Below are 12,494 nucleotides of genomic sequence, written 5' to 3'. Positions count from 1 at the left end.
TCATAGATTGAACCTATCATTTTTATTTAGGTTTTTGTGGTTAAATTAGCGCTGTTTTCCACCCTAGGCTTATACTCGAGTCAATAAGTTTTCCCAGTTTTATGTGGTAAAATTAGGTGCCTCGGCTTATATTCGGGTCGACTTATACTCGAGTATATACGGTATGTGGAAAATAGAAAACTAATTTGCACCCCTTGCATTGTAACATGGTTTTGTCCAGGAGACTTAAGTAAGACATTGCTTACCTAAGTTCCTTAATGAATCAGGCCCAATATCATTATTATACCACTCTGCATAGTACTTAAAAATGCATATGGGGGAGTAAGATACACTTAAAGCCGACAGTCATCATCATCAACTCTAAAAATGCTTGTCAGATGACTCTGGGACCCAAACCCTCTTTGTTTACCGTTTACATTTAAGCTGTGATGTATCTCTTTGTAATTGTCTCACTGTGTTCTTCCAGGTACTAGTGGTGGATCAGCTCAGCACACGCATGTTGTCATCATGCTGCAAGATGACTGATATTATGACTGAAGGGATTACAAGTGAGTGATGGAAGGGGAGGAGCTTGTATACAGTAGTACGGAAGTAAAAGTAATTGGCAAGTTATATTTTACTGACCACTGAACCCGAATTGCAAGAGCGTTTTATTTTTCTAAGAGCAGTAGGGGAAGTGGCATTAGGGCCACAACATTAGCAGCACTGACAACTGAAGTGAATAACATTGATTATCCCGTTACAATGGTACCTGTCAAGGGGTGGGATATATTAGGCAGCAAGTGAATATTCAGTTCTTGAAGTTGATGTGTTGGAAGCAGGAACAATGGGCAAGTGTAAGGATCTGAGCGACTTTGACAAGGGCCAAATTGTGATGGGAAGATGACTGGGTCAGAGCATCTCTGAAACGGCAGGTCTTGTGGGGTGTTCCCACAAGTGGTCCAAGGAAGGACAACTGGTGAGCCGGCGACAGGGTCATGGGCGCCCAAGGCTCATTGATGCTCGTTGGGGAGTGAAGGCTAGACCGTCTGGTCAAATCCCACAGTAGAGCTACTGTAGCACAAATTGATGAAAAAGTTAATGCTGGTTATGATAGAAAGTTGTGAGAACACACAGTGCATCACAGCTTGCTGCATATGGGGCTATATAGCCACAGATCGTTGAGAGTGCCCATGCTGACTCCTGTCCACCTCCAAGAATGCCTACAATGGGCATTTGAGCACCAGACCTGGACCATGGAGCAATGGAAGAAGGTGGCCTGGTCTGATGAATCACTTCTTTTACATCATGTGGACAGCTGGGTGCCTGTGTGTCATATACCTGGGGAAGAGATGGCACCAGGTTGCACTATAGGAAGAAGGCAAGCTGGCGGAGGCAGTGTGATGCTCTGGGCAATCTTCTGCTAGAGAACCTTGGGTCCTAGCATTCATGTGAATGTTACTTTGACACGTACCACCTACCTAAGCATTGTTGTAGACCAAGTACACCCCTTCATGGCAATAGTATATTCTGATGGCAGTGGCCTCTTTCAGCAGGATAATGCGCCCTGCCACACTGCAAAAATTGTTCAGGAATGGTTTGAGGAACATGACAAAGAATTCAAGGTGTTGACTTGGCCTCCAAACTCCCCAGATCTCAATCTAATCGAGCAACTGTGACGTGCTGGAAAAACAAGTCAGAGCCATGGACGCCCCACCTCAAATCTTACAGGACTTAAATGATCTGCTGCTACCACAGGACACCTTCAGAGGTCTTGTGGAGTCCGTGCCTCAACGCGTCAGAGCTATTTTGGCGGCATGAGGGGGCCTACACAATATTAGGCAGGTGGTTTTAATATTGTGGCTGATCAGTGTATATGTTTGTGTGTTTTATTATATAAGTTTTTATTACAAGCCTGGAAAGCGCACACCTCACTCTGGAAATATTTATGTTCTCGGAGCTTGTTATTATGGGAGAAGATATATTCCACACCCACAATTTCTATTGAAAGGGACTGCTGCCAGAGTTGTTTAGCCTCCTGTTGCAGTACATGGCTGACAACCAAGAACAACAGCTTACGTTCACAATGGCAAATATCTCAAGCTGAGCCAAGAGACAGAAACACATTTGAGAATGTTATCAGTAGATCTTTTATGTAAAGCAACTTTACTTTAGGCTTAGCGATTATTTTAAAACTGTTTTGGTGCAAGCGGTTTGTTATAATTGATATTGTCTTTTACAGTTGTTGAAGACATTAACAAACGGAGGGAGCCGCTTCCCAGCCTGGAGGCGGTGTATTTGATCACACCCTCTGAAAAGGTACCAGGATTGTAATATACATCAAGTACTTTCATTAAATTAAGACTTGTTAAACTTTACTTCTTATGGGTAACGCTAAACATATTGGACCTCATTTGGAGTTCAGATTAAATCCAGATAGTGAAAACCATGTTTAGGTCAATAAAAAGCAAATGCGAAATGCGTGGATGTAGATTTAGAGTTGGGAGGGGCGTGTCCTAGCTTAACGCTAATTTGCAGTCTTAAAATAAAGCTACCCAATAGCTGTGCATTGCATATAAAAGCAGATAGTACTTTCCCTGCAATTGCATTTGCACCTTTTGCGTCATAACATGGGGCCGAATTTATTAAGGTACTTAAATTAAGAAGTTTCTTATTTAAGTCTCCTGGACAAAACCATGTTACAATGCAAGGGGTGCAAATTAGGATTTTGTTTTGCACATAAGTTGAATACTGACTGTTTTTTCATGTAGCACACAAATACTTGAGAGCTTATTTGTACACTGAAATTTAAAGTTGATATTTGTGTGCTACATGAAAAAACAGTCAGCATTTAACTTATGTGCTTAACAGAAAACTAATTTGCACCCCTTGCATTGTAACATGGTTTTGTCCAGGAGACGGAAATAAGAAACTTCTTAATTTAAGTACCTTAATGAATCAGGCCCATGGTTTGTCCTGGTGCATATTTGCACCCTTTAGCTAGATTGCCTTTAAATGAGGCCCATCGTCTGCTAATATTGACATTAGACAAGTACAAAGGGAATATAAGAAATATAGCGTAGAGTCCCTTCAGATAGACCTCTGTTCCTGCCGTGTTTTTCTCACATTTGTGTAAACTTTCCACCTCCACTTTCTAATAGACAAATAACGTTTGCAGCTTATGTCAGACTCACTGGTTTGTAATTACCTGTCAAGTTGTGCAATGTCTCCTAAACTTTACTGAGTTTCAGTAACAGTTTTTCTAGGTTCACGACATGTCACTTTGTTAATGCATGAGAATTGTGTTTAACAATCACCTGCAATTGTCTTTTATTGCATTGTGACTTTTTTTGTTTCATCCAGCAACATTTCTACTTGAAAACAAAACGTACATCAAGGTGCTCTAGTAACTTGCACCACATTATTAAATGAACCTGAAAGCGTCTTCTTCATACACAGAATAATCCCCTTTCATTACGACAACAATGTAATGAATTCTCACATTGGACTATTTTATAAATATGACGACCAATGTAACCTGTAGCAACCAATCAAACATTCGCTTTTATTAATTTGACTTGGCATTACACCAATCAAAACATGCGTCTGGCTGGTTGCTATGGGTTACAGAGGATTTCAGTTTTATTGTATCCGGTCTCAGTTTTGCCTTTTCCTCACTCACATCAAATATCAAACTTTCTTCTTTTTCCTGTTGCTACTTCACATAATTACTGTTCAGTTATTCTCTTTAGCCTTTCATCATCTTATAACATCTTTGTTATATACATTATGTTTGCCAACATAAAAACCATTGTAGAATCATTTTAATTACTGGCAGAACACGTTCATTATATATTATTATTACCATTTATTTATATAGCGCCGCTAATTCCGCAGCGCTGTGCAGAAAACTTACTCACATCAGTCCCTGCTCATTGGGGCTTACAGTCTAAATTCCCTAACATACACGCACACACAGACAGAGACAGACTAGGGTCAATTTGTTAGCAGACAATTAACCTACCAGTATGTTTTTGAAGTGTGGGAGGAAACCGGAGCACCCGGAGGAAACCCACGGAAACACGGGGAGAACATAAAAACCCCTCACAGATAAGGCCATGGTCGGGAATTGAACTCATGACCCCAGCGCTGTAAGGCAGAAGTGCTAACCACTAGGCCACCCTGCTTCTCACATTATAGAGTATGGGACGTGGAGACATTGAGATTTGAAACTCTTGGAGCAGGTGGCAACACAGCAAAATACGACCTGGGGGGTCAACAATTAGCAATCTGTGGCTGTTTCTATGAAGCCAGTTTACCATATGCACAATGACGGTCTATAGAACATCTTCAGTGTTGGGACAATAATTGAATCCCTGTATGGTGAATATGTCTATATCTATCACTCTATGCACAAACGCTGCAATTGTGTCTTTCTGGGTCACATTCTCCTCGCACCTCCTTCTCTCTCTTACGCTCCTTCTTTCTCTTGCAGTCTGTTCACTCTCTCATCAATGACTTCAAAGATCCTCCTTCAGCTAAGTACAAAGCTGCACACGTCTTCTTTACTGATTGTAAGTGCTTCAGTAACACAGAGCTGGTCTCCCTCCATCTCTTCCCCTGTCATGTGCATGCCTCCGTCTTGCCTGTATCTTTTCCCTTTGCTCACTATTGGGTATCGACCTCTCTCCACAGCCTGTCCAGACACTCTGTTTAATGAGCTGGTCAAGTCACGGGCATCCAAGGTTATCAAGACTTTGACTGAGATAAACATTGCTTTCCTGCCCTACGAGTCACAGGTGAGTGGTCACATGGCCAGGAATAATCACACTCACGAGAAATCTTTGGCCAGTGCAGGCAATGTAGCAACCAATCAGATCCTAGTTATCATTTATTTAGTACATTCTAAAAATGTCAGCTAGAATCTGATTGGTTGCCATAGGCAACATCACCTCTTTTTCAAACCCGCAGTTTAGTAAATATACTCCCCATGGTCTTTAGCTTCATAAGGATGGGGAAGCACATTAGTTTTGTGGAGATAATCACCCTTAAAACTGACCTAGTTGTGGCCGGGGCTGTATTTTGAATTGATGCAATTTTTTTTGCCCTACATAAGTAGACCAAGGGCTAGATTTACTAAGCTGCAGGTTTGAAAAAGTGGGGATGTTGGCTTTAGCAACCAATCAGATTCTAGCTTTCATTTATTTAGTACTTTCTACAAAATGACAGCTAGAGTCTGATTGGTTGCTATAGGCAACATCCCCACTCTTTCAAACCCGCAGCTTAGTAAATCTAGCTCCAAGACACTATAAAAAGACATGTTTTTTGTCATAAAATAAAACTAGAGGTATACAGTATTTCCTGGGTTGAATTAATTTTGTTAAAGTGGCGTATGAAAGAATCATGGAAAGTGCTTTGTTTATATTGTTGCTTGTTTTTACTTTTATAATGCTCACGGATGGGAATATTCACTTTACTATGGTATCTGTGGTTAGAAATATATCAATTGGCAAATGACATGCTTTTAAAATTTTATACTTTTACTATGGAGGATAGAAACACAGCAAACTTAAACAAGACAGAGCAGCTCAGAAGTACAATTACAATTTATATATATATGCCTAATTAATTGACAGGTTAATTCCGAGTTAATTGACATAAATATTGGTTTGTTGAGCCCAGAAAATGGCTGCTACTGCCGTGTGCAGATAGATGATGCGCTTATGTTGCCTGATTCATGTTCGGATGTAAGTCTGTTTGCACACTGTATCTTGCATCAATTTGTTCTGCTCAAGCTCCAAAACGGACCTTACGCCGGTGAACACAACGACGCGCAATTCACGGCTGAACGTAAATGACACTTACAACTACTTCTAAATCTGCCCATACATTTTAATTTTTCCCCAAGACAGTGCAACATGGTTTTGCTAAAGTTCAAATATGCTCCTTGTTTTTTCCTTTCCTCTTAACTCTAAATGAGACCCACAGTGTATTATCATATATATTGTTGCATGTTATTATACTGTATACAGAGCTGGCGTGGCAGGAGGGTGCCATGCTTCAAGGGCACCCTGCGGGCCCTCTTGTATATGGGATAATGCAGAGGTGGAACTAGCAAGCTATGGGTCCCAATGTAGGGAGACAGGGTGGAGGGATCTGGAGCCCCGGCCCTCTGCCTCTGCCATGTAGCGGGCCCCATTATCTCCATAGGACCCGATGCACTGCACCTACCTCACCAATGATACTACTGCCACTGGGATAATGTGCTCCTTCCTGTTAATAATATGGACATCAGGCCCGGGCTACCCCCTGGCCCTAATAGCGGTCTGACTGAGCGGCCCGGGGGGGGCGCTGCCTCCCTGTCCCCCGGGCCAGCCCGCCCCCGATGGACATTAGAGGTCAATGTCGTTCTGTCACGTATATTATATGTTAGGAGATTTCACACTGCACTGAGAAAAGCCATAAACCGCTCTATTCAATATGTTATTGCTAAGTACAGCTTCTAATAGTGAGGAGGGGGGGGGGGTGCACCCACACATTAATATGATTCACAGACTTAGTATAAGAAACAGCAGATGTGTATAATCAGGGCACTCCTGACTAATTTATTTCAATTTATAGGTTTTAAAATATTGGAGATATAGCCTTTGTAAAGCATGTCAGTATATGAAACAAGTTAAGGAATATACTGACAGATGTTCAAAAATTTGGAGCATCCAGGAATTTTTGAACTGTGATTCTCTTAGAGTTATCGTATTGTCCCAATTGTAAGGCGCTACGGAATATGTTGGCACTATATAAATAAATGATGATGATTGTCTGACGTGTCCATGTCAACTGAATTATGTGGGCATGACGAGTAGACCTTTCAAAAAACGCATTTTAGAATATGTGGGGAAAAAAATGGGGAAAGAGATAGGAAGAATTTTAAGCAACTTACTACGGTTGCTAGACACTTAAGTATCATGATGGCAATCCCAGATTTCTACAGGCATATGCGATGGAACAGGTCATTACGGGCATCAGAGGAGGTGACCTCCAACGAGAACTCTTGAAAAGGGAGACAAGAAAAATCTTCTTACTGGGGAGTTTGACACCATGGCCTTAAGGACCATAACAACTATTCTGCTTTCCTATAATATTATTACATAAATATAAATAATGTTATATATATTTTTTATTAATCCCCTTTGTGGGGCATAGTAATCTATATTACTAAAAATATCTAAATACCATCAATAGTGAATGATAAATTTATTTACTCGTCTAAATTATCATAGCATGAGAAAAAACATTTCTATTTATCACCAAAGGCTATAATGCAATTAATTTACACATTTATTTCACTTACCTTTTTTTACCTTTTGTGCCACACAATTATTCCACTTTTGTTTCATCACTATTTTTTTCACTTTATTACACTATTCATACTCACCTTATCTTTATTAATACAAACACAGTATGGTTTACATAGCAACGAATAATGTGGGATATCAACACCAAAAAATTAATTTTGCACTATTAAATTAATAATCGTTATCACAATTAGTACATTTCCTATAATACATGACTAAAAAGGATCGGTCCTTCTTTTATTTATAATCACAATAATCAAATATTAACTCAAATAATGTCAGGCCCATTATTATTTTATATTAATATAGAGTGGCACATATTGAAATCATTAATCTAACACATAAGGATATCTGTCATATTTGGATAACTTAACAATATCACTACATTAATCGACATCTCCGATCAAAGATTATTCTTGATGATCTGAGGATCAATAAATGGATCAGAGTTATAAATGAATCTTATTGAAGGTCAATATAACTTGATCGGAGTTATAACCAATCAATATTAGCCCCGATGTATGTAACCTTAAATGTAAACACAAGTGTGAACTAATAGAAGAGGCCCTTAGAAAGGACAATTAATGCTATAGGCTGGAATCGCAGCCTTTCAAACTAATGCTCCAATTAATGAGCCAATACTAGTCCCACACTGAATGTACCAATAGAGAGTCAGTTGCTAACAAGCGTCTCTAAGGAGGAGTGAATATTGAATCAAGGGGGCGTGGTTTGGTACTATAAAAGGCTTGTCAGTTCTAACCATCTTAAAAAAGCGTGTTGCGAAACGCGCGTCGGCAAGAGGCCACGTTCGTTCTCTCAATAATTACACTAATGCTAATAATCTGATCCCACATTGCCAGTTATTATACTGGATAATCAGGGGACAATACTAAAATGAACTAATAGGACGAGTGTGAAATGTAGTATGTGTGTGTTCCGTAAATAGCAATGCAATACATCCAGCTATTTATAGTATAGCCATTTACTCTGGGGCAGACTAGTTAATTGCACAGCTGTAGCTCTTAACCAAAAGGGGAATGTACTAAAGAATCGCTCAATGAGGCGCATTAGCTAGTATTATCTGCTATCAGACCAATTGTTACCAAATAGAGAGAGAGAGATAAAATCAACCCTCTAACAAAAATAGCCAGGCAACTTGTTTTAAGGCAATCGTCTGTGATTTGCTGCCCATTAAATTGCAGTGATCCTTATGAGCAATGTTATATGGAGTAATTGCGACTTGGTGGCCATGTGATAATTAAAAACATTGCAGGAGAAGAGATCACTGTCATCTGACAATACAAATTATAAAAAAATAGTGCCAGTAAAAAGGATAATTTTACTAAGTCTCTCGATTTGACTAACAAATTGTGTATATGTAATTTCATATAAGAGAATATATTTCTTGGAGTAATTCTATGGGTCATAAATTTCGTAACAAAAACAAAAAAGATTAAAAGCAACTTTATTGTATCATATTCCAACATAATATATTAATGAGAAGTACTAGCCATGATATATATTTTAGTGACGTGGCTTGGTTGCAATAGTCTGCAATTTTAACAGCGGTTCCTTAATGCAATATATAGTGTTTTCAAATATCTCATTTTAAATATTTCGCTAGTTATTCATAAAGTGGAGAAAAAGTTTTGGAAATCTCCAATTATAATATCAATAAAGAAGAAATGCATATTTTAAAATCTATAAATTGATATTAATTAGTCATGAGTGCCCTGATTATACACATCAGCTGTTTCTTCTACTATTTCTGTGTATAATATATGTAGTAGTTTGCAGGAGAGGAGTATTATTCTTTATAATATACATTTTCCTTAAGAACACTGAATTGCCAACATCAGTTAGAAAGAATGACATTAGGGAGTAATTGTATTAACCTCCGATTCTAGCAAATTGCCGATATTCGGCAACTTTGCCGGCAACATTTGAAACGGAAATGTGTTTAAAAGCAAAACTTGCCTTTTAATAAATTGCCGTTTTAAATTTGTCGGCAAAGTCGTCGAATATCGGCAATTTGCTAGAATCGGAGGTTAATACAATTACTCCCCAGGACTCGCTGGTTATACAGGTGTGTATACAAATATTAACATGACTGTGTATTATTGTAATATTAAAAATGTACCATATGTAAGTCTATAGTGTTCCAGTTATGTAGCGACCAGAAGGTTTCCCCTTTTAACCCTGCTCTACCCCACATCCATTGTAGGTGTTCTCCTTGGATTACCCTGACTCCTTCCACAGTTTTTACAGCCCTCACAAGGCTCAAATGAAGAACCCGATCCTGGAACGTCTTGCCGAGCAGCTGGCCACTTTGTGTGCCACCCTGAAAGAGTACCCAGCCGTGCGCTACCGTGGGTGAGTGAGGGTTACCGGGGTACGAATAGGGTTCTACAATAGGGCATACTTGCCAACTCTCCCGGAATGTCCGGGAGACTCCCAAAATCCAGGTAGGTCTCCCGGACTCCCGGGAGAGCAGGAAAGTATCCCGCATACTGGAATTTATTTGCCATAATGACGCGTTTCGCGGTGAATCACGTCATTTTGTCTCTACCCCATTATAACTATTGATTGAATTTACTTTTGGTAACTTGCCAGATCAGGGACTGTGGGCTTATTTTTGATCCACTATTAACTTGCTCAATATCTAATGATCCTATAATTATTGAAGGAAATACATGCTTTTTTTAAGCATTTCCTTTATTTTTCTAATTGTTTACTTCATTAATGAAGATTTGTGTTTTACATTTTGTAGCTTTTTATGTATATTTTTTTTCATTTGCGTTACTGGTGGTGCTATGTAAATAAATGGTGATGATGATTTTGTGGATCTATTTCACAAGCTATTATGGCTGGGCTCTTGTTCCTAGTTATAGTAAGAGGGGCAGGTGGGAGGTGCGGATGTTAGACAAGGAGGATATGAGTGAAGCACCCTCCAGAGTTGACGTTGTGCAGTATGTTTAGTGCAGTGTTATGTAAGTAGGCTGCATAACTGCATTAATGACCCGTGGTATTTCTCCGCAGAGATTATAAGGATAATGCAATGCTTGCACAGCTGATCCAAGATAAGCTGGATGCTTACAAGGCTGATGATCCGACTATGGGAGAGGTGAGTCATGGACAAGAGAAAAATTGAAAAACAAATGTTTTGATAACGCATCCCTTAGTTAAGAAGTTTATGCCATTGTAACAAAGCATGTCTATGGGATATTGTGCAATATGATGAATCAATAACATCACAGAAGCATGAGGCACCAGATCCTAGTAAACCCAATATTCTGCATTCTTGTGAATATTGGTTCAGTCCAAAAAATAATTGTCCTTAGACGATAAGTGTATGTAGAGTTGTTGCAGCATATCGCTTCTCGGCCTCTTGGCTAACATCTAGTGTACCTGTGTTAGACCCACCGACAGGCTACCTTGATTGAAGGCCAAGGGGCCAGTTGGCAGAAGCCTGAGGTGCATGTTCTATCGGTACTCCAGACCACTTTGCCTTAACATGCACCAGTGCAGGGATTGGCTCGCAAATTTTAGGCCAAGGGGGGTGAGACTCGGCTCAGCAGCTTATTAGGAACATTCTAAAGGAAAGAAAGGCAGATACCCAGTGACCCAGCCCAATGTAGCCCACAATAGGACTGGCCCGGGGGTAGATGTCCCCCTGCCCAGTCGACTCCTGCACCGGTGAGAGGGGTACCAGAAGCACTGTATATGGCACCATAGCACAGCACTTATTTCTTCTGGGACCTCATGAGATGTCTATTTATTTATTGATGTAAGTTATATTTAAAAAGTCAAGTTACATTGTATATTATCATGCAGTATACTGGATACATATGTTATTAGGGAGGGCATGTCTTTATTATTTACATGTACATTTTTACACCAGTGAATACTTTGTAACGTTGCTTTACGTTTTGAAAATTAGTTTTAGATTTCTGTCCATAATAATAAGATAACCTGTCACATCATGGTCTCTGATTTCTTTCCTAATAAATATTGGTGTACCAGTAAAAACATCATTTAATTTATAATAGATGGAGTTTGGGATTTGATTATTTTCTTATACTGTGTTAATGCTCTAAGCTGAGAAAATGTTTTAACGTACAGCAATACTTTATTTGTTTTGTTTTATCTTTTCAAAAAAATGATTTGAGGAATAAAATAGTGTGGATTGTGAAAATAACCTGTTTTATGTAGCAGTGCCAAATTTGGGGCTAAAAAGTAAAGTCATTTTTTCTATACAGTATATCTGGACCACAATATTGGGAGCGAACCCCCCAGTATGTTTTAGATGTGTCACCTATAAAATCCTCTCTCTTTGTACAGGGTCCAGACAAGGCTCGTTCACAACTCATCATCCTAGACCGAGGTTTTGATCCAGCCTCGCCAGTTCTGCATGAACTAACTTTCCAGGCCATGAGTTACGACCTCCTGCCGGTGGAGAATGATGTCTATAAGTAAGACGGGACATTGTTGCCTTACCTAGGTCTAATAATGTTGGCTGGTGAAATATAGTTCGGATACCTTTTAGTTTTAAGAATTTTGTGTATACAGTTAAAATTTGTTAGGAACCCCTCCAGCCAGTACAGCAAAACCCAGAGTCTGCTCTGAAAGTCTGGTGTTCACTGGAGCCCCTAGTGGTGGGGACAGACTTGGCCGCAGACAAACAGAGGGTCATGAGATGTGCACTGACTGGGGAGAACCCAGCGATAGTGTGTAGGAGCAAACAGGAGAGTGAATCCAAGCAAGGGTCGAGGGCTGGCAGCAGACAGCGAAACCAGTAAACAAGCCGAGGTCAGAGGTCACAGGCAAAACAGCAGCGTAAGAGTCCAAGCAATAGATCAGGGTCAGAAGCACAGATTCAGAGTCCAGGAACAGGCAAGGGTCATAAACGGGTAATCAATCAGAGGTAGAAACACCAACACAGGAACAAGGTAGCAGGCAGCAGAACTGAAAACAGGCCGCTATAACCGGCAGTGAGGCTCAGATCTCACTGCCTTAAATAGTACTAAGAGCCAATCAGGACAGAGGAGGATAGGGCTGACAATCAGCCTCAGGAGGCAGCTAATTAATTACTAGCTAGAACTAGCATAGGTAATAACATAACCAGGAAGCATGTATAAAAATATAAGTGAACCAGTTTAA

The 12,494-nt window shown here is 39.8% G+C and overlaps 1 protein-coding gene across 2 annotated transcripts in view; it reads left to right on the top strand.

The window, feature by feature from the left end:
* Nucleotides 1-12,494, top strand: part of STXBP1 (syntaxin binding protein 1) — a 53,981-nt gene that overhangs the window by 19,112 nt on the left and 22,375 nt on the right. For both annotated transcript variants that reach the window (XM_075184890.1, XM_075184889.1), the window contains exons 3-9: nt 467-548; nt 2,222-2,298; nt 4,475-4,553; nt 4,675-4,778; nt 9,559-9,707; nt 10,374-10,458; nt 11,676-11,806. In XM_075184890.1, the coding sequence (XP_075040991.1) occupies nt 467-548; nt 2,222-2,298; nt 4,475-4,553; nt 4,675-4,778; nt 9,559-9,707; nt 10,374-10,458; nt 11,676-11,806 (707 nt within the window). The remainder of the gene's footprint in view (nt 1-466; nt 549-2,221; nt 2,299-4,474; nt 4,554-4,674; nt 4,779-9,558; nt 9,708-10,373; nt 10,459-11,675; nt 11,807-12,494) is intronic.

Source organism: Mixophyes fleayi, chromosome 9 (genome assembly GCF_038048845.1).
Source record: "Mixophyes fleayi isolate aMixFle1 chromosome 9, aMixFle1.hap1, whole genome shotgun sequence".
Classification (NCBI taxonomy): Eukaryota; Metazoa; Chordata; class Amphibia; order Anura; family Limnodynastidae; genus Mixophyes; species Mixophyes fleayi.
This window is presented reverse-complemented; position numbering and strand designations above follow the sequence as displayed.